This window comes from Xyrauchen texanus, chromosome 17, assembly GCF_025860055.1.
Source record: "Xyrauchen texanus isolate HMW12.3.18 chromosome 17, RBS_HiC_50CHRs, whole genome shotgun sequence".
NCBI classification, from domain to species: domain Eukaryota; kingdom Metazoa; phylum Chordata; class Actinopteri; order Cypriniformes; family Catostomidae; genus Xyrauchen; species Xyrauchen texanus.
In genome coordinates, this window is record NC_068292.1 from 36,642,126 (window position 1) to 36,660,547 (window position 18,422).

At 38.0% G+C, this 18,422-nt stretch overlaps 1 protein-coding gene across 1 annotated transcript in view; it reads right to left on the bottom strand.

The window, feature by feature from the left end:
• The window catches only part of LOC127658027 (neural-cadherin-like), a 177,180-nt gene extending 159,823 nt beyond the window's left edge, over positions 1-17,357 (bottom strand). The window contains exon 1 of the mRNA XM_052147094.1: positions 16,525-17,357. Coding sequence (XP_052003054.1) covers positions 16,525-17,221 — 697 coding nt within the window. The 5' untranslated portion in view covers positions 17,222-17,357. The remainder of the gene's footprint in view (positions 1-16,524) is intronic.
• Between the last annotated feature and the right edge of the window lie 1,065 nt (positions 17,358-18,422).

The following is an 18,422-nucleotide window of genomic DNA, read 5'->3' on the forward strand; positions in this document are numbered from 1 at the left end:
TAAAGACACAATTAAAATGTATGTCTCAAACAACCCTCAAAGACCCCATACACACACACAGAATGTGTGATCTTCAGAATAAGTCAGCATCGGGTGAAGTCTCCTGTGCACATTGCTATAATGGTCCTATCTAAAGAGCACAAGCAGGGGATCATGGTCAAGTCCTTAGGCTAACCACAGCAGATGGGGATAGAACTAATTGTACAAACCAAACCAACAGGCGAAAAACGGGTGGTCCAGGATGCCCCCGAGCAATTAGTCTCCTTCTGCTGTCTGAATATGACACTAAAGGGTACGGGAGACACAAAGATTCCAGAAAGCTACTTTTCATTATAATCTGATGACAAGTGATTGTTGTTGATACATCTAAGTGTTATTTTTAGTTCTGTACAAAAAGCAGTCTGGAAGGGGAGGAGAGTAGGTGATTTTGTTTGTTAGTGGGTTTATCATCAAAGCAATGAAGAGGTAATTAATGGGTGACTACTGGTTAACAAACCTCCTCAAATTTGACAGCATGCCTAAGTGAGCCTCTCTTTCTATTTAGATGATCTGTAATCACCTGCTCAGGACTTCTGCAAAATTCCCATTCACACATTTTAAAGCTCACAGATAACAACACTCACATTCCCTATTGTTTATCATTTCAGAAACATTCTGACATACATGTTACGAATGCTATGTTTTCATAATTACTTTATTTCTTATATTGAAAATCAACAATCTTTAAATATTGTCATACAACCAGGGTTGGTGGAATTCATTTCCAAAACTATTACGACTATATTAAATCAACAGTATAAAGTTGATTTAACATTGATTATTTAACCCCCCCCCCCGAGACTTAACCACTACACTGCACCATCCCCATATGATAAAAGCATTTCAGGAACACATAGCTGCATATGTTGCTTCAGAAGGTCAGACTCATGCATGATTACCTCCAGACCTTCAAGGAAAAATGTCTCCAAACCTAGAAGACCCATGCTAAGATACATGGTAAGCAATAAACATGCAAGTTATAGTGCTAGCTCTTTGTCCAAGACCAGTGTTGGAGGTAATGTGTTACAAGTAATACACGTTACTGAGTATTTATTGGAAGTAACAGATCAAGCAACGCATTAAAACAAGTGATGCTTTTTGAATATACACCACAATGCATAAATAAATTGCTCCCTTTATAATCAAAACCATCCACACTTGCAAATGTGATCTCATGAGAATTTTTATGTATTTTTTTGTGAATTTTGGGTCTAGCAAACTTGCATATGCTAATGTTTGCATAAATACAGAAACGAACAAAATTTACATACTGACAGCATCTAAAATTCATCACTTTACGTATTAACACCTTTAGAATCGTACAAATGTTTACATGTACTGTTTCAATACATTAATATTTAATTAACCAAATTAATCAGCTAATTTTATTGCATTTTTCATCAATGAGTTTAGATTTTAAATGCCATTACATTTATTTAATGCAGTTGATGCATTTACCTAATTTGACATTGATATAATGGTTTCATTCCGTTCTCTGTGATTTCTGATGCGCTTATCAATGCTTTAAAAGTTTACATCACTTTAATCAAGACTAAACTTAAAATGAATAATAATTCTTTAATCGTTTAATCATTCATTAAGCATTTAATGTTTATGTTGTTTGCCAGGGGACACAAAAAGGAGTTTTCAGAATATGTAAAAAAACAGAATAACTGACAAAAGCACCATAAAACAAATCACAAAAGTAGTCCATTTCATTCGTACGCTGTAATCCAAATCGTTAGATTGCTTTGTGCGAAGAACAGACCCAAATCCAAGCCTTTTACTCAATGATCTCCATGTCCACCCACCGTTGCGCCCACCGCAACCGTCAACACGAGTTGGTTTAGTTTTAAAATTAAAAAATTGCCACCTCAAGAAACACAACATGGGTTTTACGGCAGCGATGTTGAATGCTCATTGGCTCTCTCTTGTATGAAACGGTCACGAAACAATTCACGAAAAACATTTTGCGTTTTAGATGCTTAAAAATGTCTATTTAGCTACACTACATATAGTTACTATATTGTCTTTATAGCATCTATCCAAATGCACAAAAATGTACATTTAAATATTACAATTATTAACATAAAAACTCTACATAATGAGTTCATTTAATGAGTTCAGGCTGACAATGCATATAAAAAAGAAATCTCCGAGCCAAGCTTTGTGCTACTATTCACGAAGAGAGAGCGTTAGTCAACCAACAGAGATTTTTTTTTTTTATTCAGAAGTAAACTAACATAGTACTTGCCATAAAAAGTAATAATGAAATGTAGTTTGTTACTCTTTATTGGGGTAATAAAATAAAGGACCCTTTTCAAATTTTTGGGTTTGAAACTATAAGTAAACTACAGCAGACCAAACTTCAATAGAGGTACATGGATGGCCTTAGCTAATATTATTTCTGCGTTCCCATTTGCTCCAGCAGCAAAAGAAAAAATAACTACTATGTTTCCACATCTTTCCAAAAGAGGAAAAAAATAGTGAGCTGTGGGTGAAACCAGTCGAGAAAGTCGCCAAATTTACTGTCACTCCCTCAGTAGAGCTATATTTGAAACCACACTGCATCAGTTTTAAATGAATGCCATGATAATACAACACAAAGAATAAGGTTAAATACATTAAATAATAAAAAAGATTAAAACATAAAACTTTGCTAGATTTAAACTGCTAAATAAAGGTGGAAATGTGTCATTGCAGTCTGTGAAAAGAGACTTTATAACACATACATTTTTTACCCAACACTCTTCACCTGTCCTTAGCTGTCAGTGAGCACATGGTCTGCATTTACTTTCCAGTATCTTCTTGGGAGTTGACAGGCTTCTCTCAACTCTGAGCATGCACTGAGCCTGAGTGTGTGTTAGAAGAGGCAGTCCTCTGAACAAGCTAGTACACGTGGGAGACAAAAGGGCAAGTAGCCCCTAATTACACCTACAGTACACTCAATATGTTTTAGCATCACCAGGGAGAAGCAGGACAGTTGGAATATAATTGGGTCTTGGACCAAAGGGAGGCCACTAAACTCCACTGCCTGAAAGCTGTGAACATCACTGTGTGTGAAGCATATGTACTCGTTGCTCTATGCCCTTGCACTAACTGGCCCCATTTGTATTTGGTTTTATTGACATGAATGACATGACTGAGGCAGACAAAGTCCAATAACTGAATAGAAACCAGATGGAAAATACATGAGCTGATTGCAGAGGGTTACTAATAATGCACATTCATTAACGACAGCGAAGATCTCATTAAACATACAGGAAATGTAATGTGGATCAGAGGGGCATTCGAAGTCACCCTAGAGGAAATGTTGTGGCTCAGAGGCTGCTCTTATATAACTCATGACACTTAATGGTGTTCTATGTCATGCCTTAAGTATGGTTTATAGTCTCGGAAGTTTCGCTTAAAACAAAAAATTTTAAAATAGAATACATATAAAATTGATGTGGATAGCATAATACAGATAATTTGTTCTTGAAAGAATTTGATGAGAAATGGTTGAGTCATAACTGAAGTCATCACTGAATTTTGATTGCATGGTTTGGCATAGCAAATCTGACACAGTTTGAGACATTGCTGAGCTCTCTTATGAAACTCTAGAGAAGACATGTGTGATTACTATTTATATTCCTCTGAGAAACATCTGAGAAGCAAAAGACTTAAGCATGAATCTCCATTTTCTCCCCACTGAATAATTTTGCAGTATATCAGAATCAATTGAGACGTGAAAGATGTAATTTATGATTTTTCTTTCCTATGGGATATTCTGACTGCTGAAGGGTCAGAGCATCCTTGTCTTTTTTTCCATCACTTGTTGCCTTTTTCTTACATGTTTCCAATAATTTATCCTTGCTTCATCTTTTGTTCTTCAACCAGACTGTGTTCCGTGAGAGATAAAGTTGCTCTTTTGTGAAGACTTTCAAACTTTCATGGGTGCATGGATTCCTTAAGGGTGCAAAAGAAGGCTCTTTGTGCATGACATACAAGCCATTATCAGTGTTTACCAAACCAAAGAAGGCACCACAGGGATGGTCTTTATGAGGATTAGAAAGCTGCCTCGCGGTCCCGACTGTGTGTGCTGCATAGTAATGCTAATGCTAATTGTGCAGGACAAACTGTTAAGCCTCTGTGCTCTATGAGTGGATTCTTGATTAAATGGCAAGTGACACTGGGGTGAGTCAACCATACTGGTGTCTCTAATCCAGCACTGCTGTTATACAAATGTGACAGGCCAATAATATAAGATATATGCTGAGGGCATTTGAGCATCACAAGACAAAATGGGTGGAGGTCAATATGCACTGAAAAAAAAAATACAAAATTATAATTTCAGGCCCTGTGCCAAATGTCTCTGTGGTCCTCTTTCAAGTTCAAAATCTGGTGAAGTAATGCCGGATAGAACTTTGGGTCCACGTAATTACACAGGTGTAAAGCAGGTCAATGGAAAGGAGGAGGCGAGAACCGGCTTGACGACATAAATAATATTTTAATGAGAAACTTAAACAAAAGTAAAACACACACACACGACGGACATGTCCGTAAATTAACCCTCTCGGAGGCTTAATTGGCCTGATAAGGGGCCGGTGTGTATAATCACGATCCGGCCCCGCCCTCCGCCCTGTCACATTCCTCCCTTGTTCTCTCAAGCAGGGGAGCCCCCGGCATGACATACACCCCCTCTCTTTCCCTGGGGGAGGGTGTACCCTAAGCCCCATCTGCAGGCAGGTCATCCCCGTCTACCTGGTTGAGGGAAGGTCAAGCGGAGGGAAACAGAAATATAAAAAACAATAGGGAAAAGGCCAAAGCGTAGTGGCAATGAGAGAGAGAGAGGAGAGAGAGAGATGAAAAAAAAAAAAAACTTACTCGCCAGTTCTCCAACCTCCCTCTCGGAGGCTTAATTAGCCTGATAAGGGACCAGGTGTGTATAATCACGACCCGGCCCGCCCTCCGCCCTGTCACAACAGGATCTTGACATTTTGCCACCAAATGTTTCGGTACTCTAACATTGACCCCATTCTGCTGAGTTACTGACAAGTGCCATCTCCCAGCAGATACTTTTGCATCAATTCAAATGTGTTTACCTTTTTCTGTGGTGCAGCCTCAGAGACATGGGTTCTGGTCAAATGGGAACCAGGAAGTAATCACAATTACATAATTAATGATGGGTGCGATTCGGTGGTTACATTTTCCCTCTAAGATAAAATGTTTACATCACTGACAGCAGTGGGGATTTCTTTAAGACTGCAAGGGAAGCTCAGCTTCCCCTATAATGTCAAAAAAATAATGGTCAAATATGTACTATTGTGTAAACAATTTATTGACTAAAAATGCGTTAGAACACGTTCATCTCGAAGACGAGTTCGTTCAGAATCAGCTACATTACATATAGCAGGTCGGCTGACTCGATTTACTTCTCATACATTCCCGTAGCGTCAGTGCATTTCCCTGTTGAAGCCGAGCGTCCATTGACTTCAATGGGGCTGCTCTGAACAGTTTTTTCAGTGCTCGAAAATAGGCGGTCATTGGATAAATGCTGCGATTATGTCCCACCCACGGACGCTCAGCGTCTCTGGGGGTGAATGAGGAGTGGGCTGGCCCGGACTCCGGGCTTCAGCGTGATGATTGGAGGATCTGTCGAAAGACTGCATCTCCTTTTGATTGACAGCGAATCTGTACTATAAGAAGTCACTGAAGCTATTTCAGCTCAGTCCCATCGCGGATTTCTCAAGTGTAGTGGAAAGACAAACTGCTGCAACCTATTTCTTTATATTTGTTTGGCGAAATTGCTAGTCAATTTGCATAATACATTTCACACAATTATACACCACATTCCTTGTTTCAGTTTTACCAAGTTTAATATATTTTGTTTTAGAGCGTTCGTTCGTTCGTTCATTCATTCATTCATACAGTAGGCTAGGCTAGCGTCGTACGGGTGAAACTGCGCACGATGGCAGACGGTGCTAATATTGTCGACCTGATTTTGGCGAAGCCATTTGAAAGTCTTCCTTACGAGGAAAAAAATAGAATTAAACAGCAGGGCAGATCAACACCTAAGATTGATTTAGTGCAAAAAATAGGGTAAATAAGTTTTTAATGTAGGCCGAAAATGAGCTTCCCCTCTTTGAAAGACCAGCAGCCGCCACTGACTGACAGTTAGGTGTAGGATTTGGGTTAGGCCATATGGTTGATAAAATATGCATTTCGCTATGGACATTTTATTTGGAACCCGTAGCTCCCACACTTTCAGATTTGGCCAGATGGGCGAGTAGTTTGAATTTCAGTAAATACTGTTCGATTTCATCTGAAGAACTTTAAACCTATTGTAGCCGAAAGTACAGTTAGATCTGTCTGGCTGGGTATCCACAGTCTGATTGCTTATTAGGGATGGGCATTTTGTGTACTCGAGTACTCAAAGTAATTACAGGTGAGGGACACATAGACATGTACATATATAATATGTACACATTGTTATACGCCTTTGCTTGGCTGCTGCATTGTGTGTCATTGTTCCTTCCAGTGTCTATTAATTATTATAGGCTGTTATAATGTAGTCTGTTACAATAAGTACAAAAGAGGGCATAATCAAAATATGATTCATGATATTTTGTCATTATGTAAAGACTCGCTGGCCAAATCAATGATACAATGATCAGAACACATGTCCCTGTTCTTCCTTCAAGGTACCGTAATAAGCTTAGTAAGTGTGCACTACTGTTTCTGAACCATGTACAGGGTTCCTACAGCTTAAGGCAAGTTAGATTTAAGAATTTTTAAGACTTTTTAATGCTACTCAGAATGCAATTGAAGACCAACTTTACAATAACCAAAATTGAAGATAAAAACAACATCAATTACGTAGGGTTAGGGACAATTTTGCCCAAATGTTTATTGTGACATGTTGTTTAAGTGGTTTACGAGGACTTTGTTTTATGTTACAAATTGGTAAATATAGCTGCAAGCAGCAATCAACGGGCCCAAGCACCGTGGGCCTATTTCCTCCTGGTGGCTTTAGTAAATGCATGAAAAGTTTTGAAGCAATTTGTGTAAATGTAAATAGATTTTTTCAAAGACTGTTGTAAGGGCCATATTTCCTGCTGCCAGTTGGTGGTGCAACGACCGTGACCCACAGTAGATATGTCAATGTGATCAACCCTCACGTCCAAACATACAATCTGGATGTAAGTCACACGTCAATTTTGATGTAAATCACACGATGCATGCAGAAGATATGAGACAATTCTTTCTTCCTATTTATTTGTTATTTTATCACGTTGCCATGGAGACACTGTTTGAGATATCAAAAATACATTTTTCCAAGTTTGGTGCCAGTCAGATGAATTCCATATGAGGAGTATTTCAAATTCCAGAGCATGCCATTTTCAAACAATCCAAAATGGCTGACTTCCTGTTGGGCAGAGCTAATGTCTGTGGTGTGAAAGTTGTCTGGCTGGATCTACATACAGTACACAGTTTGGTGACTGGAGCTGTAAAGGGATGTGCTACAGAGTCCCCTGAACATGGCCATTTTCTATTTGGCACTACAGAGCTCCCTCTACACGCCCATGAATGAACCTTTGCCCAGCCCTAATGGCAGACGATTCTGATGTGTGTGTGCAAAAGATCATAAAAACTCAAGCATGCCAAGTATGAATATACAGTACATTAAAAGGAATAACAATGTTTAATGCATTGCCATGGCAACAGTAGTTAAGATATTGATAATCTGTAATGTACTGTACTGTCTTGACATTACACTGTGTAGCTGTTCACAAGCTGAACACATTTTCAACTTAATAAAGACCTTCATCACTGGCAAACGATAGGATGCATTTGCAGGTTTGATTTCAATTGATTGTAGATCCACTGCAACCAGTGTTATCTTCATTTTCCATATTTAAAAATATTCTGTGAGAATGTTACCAAGTGAGATCAGCAGTTCAGCAGCATGCATGTGAGCTTTCGGAGTAATTCAGGTTAAATTGCGAACCAATTCAGACCACTTTGCTATGACATTTGACCAATCCATTGTAAAGAACCGACTCAGATGAGCGGTTCATTTGTGAGTCGGATATCTTTAGTTCTGATTCAAAACTGGCAATAGTAATCATCAGTGTAAGATGTAGCGGTGTAGCTTTTGTTAAAGCTACCTAATAAAAAAATATAGCTTCGCTACTGACAAGCTACTTGATTTAAAAACTAGCGAAGCTACCACCTCGTTACTCAGAAATGTAGTATTTGTAGCGAAGCGACTGCCCATAATTTTAAATAGACAATTTTCTTTGAATTTGCACTTCCCCATGTCATCGCTAGCAAGCAAAGATTGCAACTGCTCTGAGCATTCCGTCCGCAAACAAAATATGAGCGTTGTTGGTTACACTTTCCTGATATGCATGGCATTAATTTACCGGCATTCGGTAAATTGTTTAAAAAAATTATGTTACTGATTATTTTGTGATTTTAAATTGCAATGTCAGAAAAAAACTGTTAATAAAATCCTACTTAAGACTTTTGAAAGATTTATTTAAGATATTTTAATACCAATTAAGGCCTTATTTTAAGATTACTGAATTCAATGTCTTTGAAGACTTTAAGGATCTGCGGGAACTCTGATGTATCTGCAAACCACGGTTGGCATGACTGAAGACTAGAGGTCGACCGATAATTGGCACCGATAACATCAGTTATCAGCAAAAATCCACACTGATATTTTTTCCCGTTGTGTCCAGTGCTGGAGCGGCTAGGAAGGGTCCGCTGTCATTATACAGTATGAGAGCGGCCTCTAGAGGCGAAATAAAATCACTTCACTGATGCCTTGGGGTGTTTGTTTTGACACGTGAGACTACACTCTACATGGAGCGGAAACACTTCAGATGCAGATTTAAAACATCAACAACGAAAAGGTATGTATACAGTACACTACAGTACATGTTGTCTTATCATTATAAAGTAATTAATTTGTTGACAAGATACTGCATTAGTAGAGAATATCAGTATATTTGCAGATAAGGCTGAGAGGACACTAACATTAAAGCTAATCTCAAGCGGTTAGAACAATGTGACAAAAATACAAGCAAGTCCTACCCAAATGTTTAAATGTCATGACTGTTACATCTATCACCCTCTATTTGCATTAGATTATGTTCAGCTGGTCACGTTTTTGCATTTGTTAGCTAGCTAATTTGCATATTTAAAGCTAGTAACGTGAGAAAGCAAATGAATAGCTTCATGCAGACGAGAGAAACGTATAAACAAATCAGAAACGCATCGGATTTCAATTAATTATTTTTATCCTCACTATAATACAATGACTTCAGATTGATCACATTAGACACAGCACAACAAATACAGTTTAAGCAGTTGTCTCAGTATGCTTTTAAAGTTGTTTTTAATTAGACACATCATCTAAAAAACAGCACTCCTGCCAAGACACTGAATAAACAAACACAAAGGGGAACAAAGACATTCGTTTTGTGCATGTTTACTTAGAAGAACAATGGATAGCTGCAAAAGTGTTAGGTGTGAACAGCCCCTTACAGTTGGTGGACTCCTTTGGCCATTGTGTCTTGCTCTCTTATAAGCGTTTCTCAGATTAAGAAATGAGTTGTTTAAATGCTTTGACAGGAATGATGTTCAACTTGGAAATGTGTATCTTGAGATCCTCACATTCAGTTCCATTCTGTTGTGTTCCATCTGTTTGAACAGCCCCTGACCTGGTCTCAATATCTGAGCCGCTGCACCACCGAGCTCAGCCGAATACCTCTACATACAAATGTGCTGTTATTATGATGCTTGAGTCTGGAGTAGTAGGAATCAGTGCAAGTGTAACACCATGTGAACTGTCTATTGAAGCGTTTTCCCCCCTCATTTTATTTTTGACTTAACTAAAACTTTTTATTTATTTATTTTATGCACATTAGTTGAAAATGAAATGTTCATTTTTAACAGCCAGGATAGGAATGTTCTATGAAATAATATAAAAGGTGCTGAATGGTTTATGTATTTAGTGTGCCCACTTGTGGACTAAGGAAACAACATCAATTTAAAAATCAGCTAACTTTAAAATTTGAATATTAGTTCATATACATTAATATTAATATATTTATTTAATTTAAAACATTTTCATGGTTCAGTCAGTAGTTTATTTTTGTAAAAAAAAAAATTCAGCACTGTTTTACTTTGAGTGTAATTTTTTTCATCAGTATCCATTTTAAAATCTATAGGTTGATTAATCAGTTATCGGCATGCACTGCCCAACTTAGCTTCGGAATCTGTAAAATCCACTATTGGTCAACCTCTACTGGAGACGCAATAACCATTGTGTTTTTAAAACACAGTGTTAAGTTGAAAATTGTTTTGAAGACCCTGAGTTCTGTTACATTCTACTGTGCTTCATCTAGATGTTTGAAAGAAAGATTTCGCCTAGAGTTTAGAGCACTGTCTTTGCCCCGAACTGAAAATCATGCTGTGCTCTGTTGGAGTTTGTTGCTGTGAAGACTCATGCTTCCTCCCATTAAACTCTGAAATTTTTACTTCATACTGGGAAAACTGCAATGGAACGGAACTTTATGTTGGAATTACATCTTGTGCAGAAATCTTCAGCTCTGATTTCACTGAAATGCAGGTGTGTGACATCCCACAAACATGTCTGCACTGAGTGAGATTTACAGTTTCTACATTATATGACAATAAAACTTGTTTAGCAAACGTTTGCAGAGACAGATGTTCAAAATACAGTGGATTAAACTTTATTTTGATTACCGTAAACCTGTAGAACTAACGGTAGCATTGCAGCATCGTTTATCAGTTTGGTTGCTATGAGATATCTCTGTTGACAATCAAGGTACTGCTGAAAATCACAATGTAATCAATCTCAAAATTATAAAAAAAGGCCCTTCTTTGACACGTTTGTGTGTCGTTGTCAGGTATTTGTCACTGATCTTTGAATTCAGTGAAAAGTCAAGTCAAGCATTTTCATTATCAATCATTATTTTCATGATAGATCATTGCTGTCACTTCCGAAAACTGGGGTACTCGAGTACTCATGCACATCCCTATTGCCTTTGGACTGTTCCGGTGTCCTTAAGAATCAATGAAGAAAACTATTGAAATGAGCATTCCCAACGGACAACAACAACCATTTAAAGTACAAGTTGGACTACAAATTCGCTCAACTTTTGCAGTGTGGCACGGCAATCATAAAAAGTTGAAGCAGTTAATGATATCAATGTAACTAAACTTGGGCCACAGCTTCATGTCATAAAAGACGTCATCACAACTCTGTTTCTTATTTTTTCTTATTAGGCATTTTGTAAAAATGTAATATGCTTAACATTGCATTATCCACTTAAAATATAAGCTGATGCAAGTGAAAACACTGAAGACTAGAAAATGAAAACAGGCTTCTATTATGAATCAGGGTGGCTGAGTCCACACCTGAGGGGACACTCGTGAGCAGCCTTCTGTATCATAAAATGACAAATGACAAAACGGTCTCATGAACTTCATGGCGAGCGAAGGCCACTTGGTACAGTACCTTAGATTAAATGGACAATTTATAACTTACTCAAAAGCATGGCCGTATGTTATTTACACCTGCAGACCTCTGCAAAAAGCTCTGCAGATTTCCACAGAATTTGAATGCCTGTCATTCACAAAGCTCAACACATAGCCTGTATGTTTATTTATTCAATATTTTGGCTAATTTGATTATGCTCTCTGTTACCAAGGAGAGTGTAGTGCATGCTTCTAACTCTATTAATCACATTTCACCATGTTTAAATTCATTCCAGCATAGACAATGTGAAAAACTCAGATCTACTGTATCTAGCTGCTTTAAATTGATGGTTTTCATAAGTACACTTGTTTTTTACAACAACAAAAAAGCTGGCATCAAGAACAAATAAACTGCTAATTATGATTCAGTCCAAATTACAACAAAAGGAAAATCTCAAAGGAAAAATTCTAGCATTGAACCAAAAGAGGTAACTGTGTTTACTACCTGAAAGAATCTATATTATATGTCATATATCAAAGACTACTGGCACTGTGAGTGAGAGTGATTCTACTCTGTTAACACAGATGGGACTTTCTTATCTAAACTGTGCACATAAATGGGACAAAACAAACGGTTTTGTTCCAAAAGCACTCAAACTGACTATGTTAGCAGCATACAGCTAAACAATGGATTCAAAAATAATTGTCTCCCAGTAGACCTTGCATTGGCTTGACTTGACCATACAAGCTTTTGCAGAGAGAGAGTACTTCAAACTGCCAGCTGAAAAATAAGATACAAAGCTCTTCTGCTGCCAACAGGACTGTGTTCCCATTGTGCTGAATTCTCACAGAAGTGTTGAGAGTACACTCCAGTGCATTGTTTAAAAGTGCAGATTCTGTTGAAATTACTGAGTAGCTAAAACAGCATCGACTGGAACTTTGAGTTCTTGGCTTTGTAGATCAGCCATGTGTTAGGCAGACACTACACAGACTTTAAGTGCAGGACAGTGCTTCTTGATTAATTTTAAAGGACCACATCTGTGCTCTATACTATTGGTCGACCAATATGGGTTTTTTTAACGGCGGATGCCGATATCCAGAGAGCAGGGTGGCCTATAGGCCGATACAATGTCGATATACAACATAGTAAATAACATTAACATTAAAATGCTAAAAAAAAAAAAAATATATATATATATATATATATATATATATATATATATATATATATTTGGTGCTATATTTACTCAATTTCACACAAAAATTTTACTTTGTAAAAAGAATAAAAAATATATATATATTGCATGAAGTAATTGATAATATACTGGAAGAAGAAAATAACAGTACACACAGTAGTCCAGCAACCATGGACAGCATGTCCATGTTAGCAATCGTATTTACTCAAAAAATACTGACTCAAACCAATTGTACATACAGCGCATAGTGAATAAGACATTTACTTATAGCACACGTGAAGCATTTTACCTTGAAGTTGTACCAGAGACTATTTAGCAGAGGGCCACTTCTATTAAAATTACTGGGAGAAATTAGAATGCTCAACTGCAGCCAATGGTCAATGGATGTAGATAGGAAGCCCCGCCTTACAGGTAAAAGAGACAATCACCTTTTAGATACTGACATCGCCTGTCAATCAAGTCTAGAATGCGCATTAGATATGAAAGATGGCAAAATTGAGTTTTTAGCGTAATCTGAGGTAAAGAAACACATTTTATTATACCAGTGTTGTCAGATTTTACTTCTGATTTGAAATATATTCTTTGATCGTAATCTTGACCAACCGTTTTGGAGATTTCAGTCGTTCCCCATTCAAGTAAACAGGAGCTGCGCTGTCATGACTGGAAATAGCCTCCCGAGAGCGTTCCAAAAATGGCAGACAGTGGGCTGACTTGCTTGAAAGACTTTGGTTGCACTCACATGCTCGTGCGGATCCAGCGAGCAGCAGAAATATTCTGACAGATTAAACAGCCTGGATCGCCTGCTTGGACTGTGACATCATGATTTGTGAATTAAATGAGCGCTCGACAAGAAGAAAACGCTGGATTTTTGTGAAGTTCGTGAATTATATCTGTTTAAGCAAGATATCAGCATATTTGCAAATGGAATATGGTAGACATTTTATTAATGTTTACATTTTATCATTAGAAAAGAAAGTTCAAATTAACAGGAAACTGCTAAGGAGTGGCTGATAGAATACGTGCTTTAGAGGTAAATAAATTAGCGCTCCACAGGATGCTGGATCTTCTCAAGTTGTGTGAGGTTGGTTTATTACATCTGTTTAGAGAGATATGTGCATATTCACAGACTGTACATATGACATTAGTTTTATTGATATTTGCCTTTATCTCATTAGATAAGAAAGTTCAAAGTTACAGGGAACTGTTGAGGAGAGAGAGGGAGAATGAAACCGGTGAGCACTTTAACATTATGAGCTCAAATGCGTCTGCCACGGCCCTGATATGCGGACCGTTTAAATGAGACTATGTTGCGCACACAGTCATTGCACACTATTATTGTAGTAACACGATGGCACATAACAACAAAAAAATCATAACTGGTTGTTTACATGTCGCTTCATATGCAAGAAGCTGATTTTTGGCACCCTCAAGAAAAATGTCGGTCGACCACTGTACTGCTAATAATGAAGCTTTCAAACAAGCTCTCATCCCAAGGTAAATTATCCTGTAATTTTCCAATCAGAGGATACAAGGTAATTAAACAAAACATTTCTCAAAGATCCAAGGTATACGTCACAAAAGTGCACATTAATAACTCTGTGTTTTCAAGGGGAAACAAGGAGGCATTATTTCAGAAGAGGAACACCCAGACAATTTCAATAAACATGTCAATCCATCGATCTCTGAAATCAATCTATAAAACAGTCACTGACGTGACCTCAATCAGAATATCAAACAATCCCAATGTTGTATTCAGGTGATGGACTGGACCTTTGCTTGCAAAAACAAACATTTGTGTCTCTCAAGGTAAACTACACATCCTGCCTCAGCAAAGATATTTGAGAACACATGTGCTGTCTGGTAAACTCCAGGTGAATAAATATCACTAGTTACCCCAAACAAACAATGAACGAAGGTTTGCTTGTAGAGCTCTGATTAGCTAAATAAGACCAGCATGACCTAAATCACTTAAGCTAAACTTTCAGTCTTAATTAGAAGGCTTTCTCCATAACATTTATGTTCACTTGAACCCAGTTCCTTGATGACACCATCTGACCTCAATTCATTTTAGCCAACATGTCCTAAGGTATTCATTTCACAATAATTCAGCATAGTTACCCATTCAAGTGCATTACTTCAGGTTAATATAACAGACAAGGATGTGGCAATCATTGGAAAGGGGAATTTGGCAACTCAAACTCACACTTTTTAAATCGTTCCTTTGCCCCGATCACAGTTGTGACACCTTTGAAGCTTTCTGCAGGAAAGGCTTTGGCGTATTCCAAATCCAATCACAGTGGACTCTGAAGCTAATTGCCACTTTCTCTTTGATATGATTACCTGATTGCCGAATGTGAACTGCTGAGGACAAACATCTCACATTTGCGTAAAAAGGGAACTAGTCAAACTTGACAACCCAAGCACACTGGAACACTAGAAGTGGGACAGCAATTTCAGAGCATTACCAAAGTACAGTATAGATTACTTTATATACACATGTACAATATAATTCGAATCATTTAATGCACTTTAATCTCCCATTGCATTTAAACAACAGAAGGCACCACAACATTGCAATCAAATTCCAATACAACAAACACCACATGGTGCATCTTTTCAACTCAATCAAAGGCTCTTGGCTATAAGCTTTGCATAATGTTCTGTAATACATATTATGCTGTATGTTTTAATATAATAGTATATGTGAATTTTTCAACTTCAGGATTCAGATGGTGCATAAATACATGAGATTTAGAATTAGAACTTTCCCAAATTAGCCACAGATCGGAGATTTGTGCGCTTTGCTTTGTGGAATAGCTGGAAACCACTTGACAATGGGAATATCAAGGGTTCAGGTGGAACGGAATCAACATGTTTGCGCTTTGAATTTCCATCAATATTTCATTATCAATATGGTATCTTGTTTCCAGGGTTTATTTACTGGTGCGTGTGAAAATGCAGTTCAGAGGAAAAACTGACAAAACCTAACTCTGATTTATTGCTATAGCCTTAAAGGTACATTCTGGATTCAATACAAGTTATGCACGTGTGTCAAAATATTGATTACCACAAAAATTCATTTCGACTTAATTTCGAAAGCAAAAATTGAGGTTAGTGAGGCACTTGGAAGTGAATGGGACACATTTTTTTTAGGGTTTAAAGTCAGAAATGTGAAGCTTATAATTTTATAAAAGCACTTGCCTTAATTCTTCTATTAAAACTTGTGTGGTATTTGAACGGCAAAGGCAAAGGATGTCGTTTTTACGGTCGTTTTAGCACTTCAGAGGTCATGGGTTCATCGTCAATGGCATCATAGTTGTACAATTGGATATAACTTTAAACAGAAAAGGTTAGTAAGTGATTTTAACACACTAAAATCATGCTTACACGCATAGGGCCTACTTTTTACGTCTTGTGGCTATACTTTTGAAACAGTGAGTTTCTGTTTTTGTTTTTAAGAAAAGGTGGGACGAGTTGAAATAGATTTTTGTGGTAGGCTAATCAACATTATGCCACAAATGCTGTAGACTCAGCTTAACTTGCAGTGAACCCGGAATACTCCTTTAATGATTGGTCTAAAGGGTATTCATTTAAAGTGTAGTAGCCTAATTAATTTATTGCCATTGTTAAGAATGTCAAATAATTTTCAACAGCAGGTATCATGTAGCCTTCTATATGTAAAACATCAGAATGACGGGGGGTCGGTCTATGAGACAAATATCCACCTGCTCGTCAAATGTTCAGGTTAACATATAAGGTATTATACACTGAATTAAAAGGCTATGTGACATACCTCTCGTGTTGTGAATTTTAACCGTGACCTCGGCTGTTGACATCAAACGGTGTGCTAAATACACGCGTCCCAACTCTCTTTCTATCTGGACCGGTGAGTTCCCTTCTGAAAGCACCTCGAACCACTTCTTCTCGAACTTCTGGTCCGGAACCGTAAAGATCAAGTCTCCGACTTTCACATCTTCAGAAACTGTAACGGTGTAAGACAGTTCTTCAGAAACGGCTCTTGGCTTCCTACCTCGGCTTTGAACTTCGCTGTGAACTTCTGTCCTTTCATTTTGTTTGTTAAATTGTAGCGTATTGTCGTTTTGATCGAGTATCTCGATTTTAATAGTCACTTCTTCAGTCGCGTTGTTGCAGTCCGTCAGGTGCGCGCTCACTGTATAGCTCGATTTGAATTCCCTGTCAAAAGTTGTGGTGGTTTTTAAAATGAATCCAGTGTTGTCCTGATATTCAAGTGAAAAATCCGATGAATCCTGTCCTGTTATTGTTTTCCGTCTTGGCAAGTTTGATTCTTGGCATTTGGCTCCCAAAGGTAAAGCAAACCCAGCGACCACTGTTCCAGCCGGCGCGTTTTCCTCAACTTGCCCATAAAATATAGTACAATTCACGATCTCGATGGTAAAGACAAACAAAATAACCAAAATGAATGCACAAGAAAATCTAAAACAATTCGGATCCCGTAAATATGCCCTCATGATTCCATCAACTATTCCAGCTGTGTCCGTCCTTTAAAAGAATCTGACCTTTATCCTTTATGCATCAATTATGGGCTACAAAACGCAGCCCAAGTAGACCTTAAATTAACTGAAGTAGTTAAAATGAATATCTGAAGTTTGCAATGCAAGATGTCAATGTTTGGCGTGTGGCTCCTCGACCGGCATCATTCAACATACTCTCATTCAAACATCCAATGTTACGCAGCATCTCCAGACTCCATGTGGTACCCTGGACACCGTCCATAAAGTTTAAGCCAATCACAATGACCGAGAGGTCGGACTGGGCGGTTAAACACGCCTACATCATTTAAATACAGCTCTCTCCAGCTTGAGATGCGAATGTAGGGGAGTGGTTTAAAATAAACTGTCGTTATGTCTATGGAACTCTTCAGGCTGCGATTTTTTCAATAATAGGTTAAATAGGCTATTTATGTATACACTTTTCTATAAAGTTTTGTGCAGTTGCATGATGCTGCCAATGTTGTGTGAATGTGTTCTTGTGCTAAACATTAGACGCAACGTAACACAACCAGTAGCGGGTTTTAACCACCACTCAATTGCGTGCCATGGGGCCCCGGACGTCGCGCAACTTGTTTTGCGCACGCGCTCTCACTCACAGAAACGCGCGAAAGGATGAGTTAGGGGGTCGTTCACACCGAACGTGGTTTTGCCTGCGTCTCCTCTGTTTTTCCATTGTTTCCTGTGTAAACGCGCTGGATGAACGTCCATACATGCTTCACTGCGTCTCGCTATTACATCAGTGTCTCACCGTGGACTAAAACACTGTGACACTGTGTCAAGTTAATAAGAGCGTGATATGCGCGCGAAGCAATCATCTGTGTTCCGTAACTGGTTTCGGGTCCTTGAATAACGTGTAACGTACGAGTAAGGGCAGCCGGTGGACTTTCTGGTGCCCTCCTAGGGAGTTGGTGCCCTACTGCGTAGTCTGCTTATGGAGAGGCGGTACTATAATGACAAACTGGACAACAATAAATAATTGTTAGGTTATAGCTAATATTAATAAATAACAACTAATTCCAAAATGTTACTTGGTGAAGTAGTAGGTTTTGTACACACACACAAAAAAAAAAGAAAAAAATTGTTTTGTAAATATATATGTAGGTAAGTATAATTTTTTTTAATCACTGTATTGTGGGAAAACTGGAAACATGCATTCATT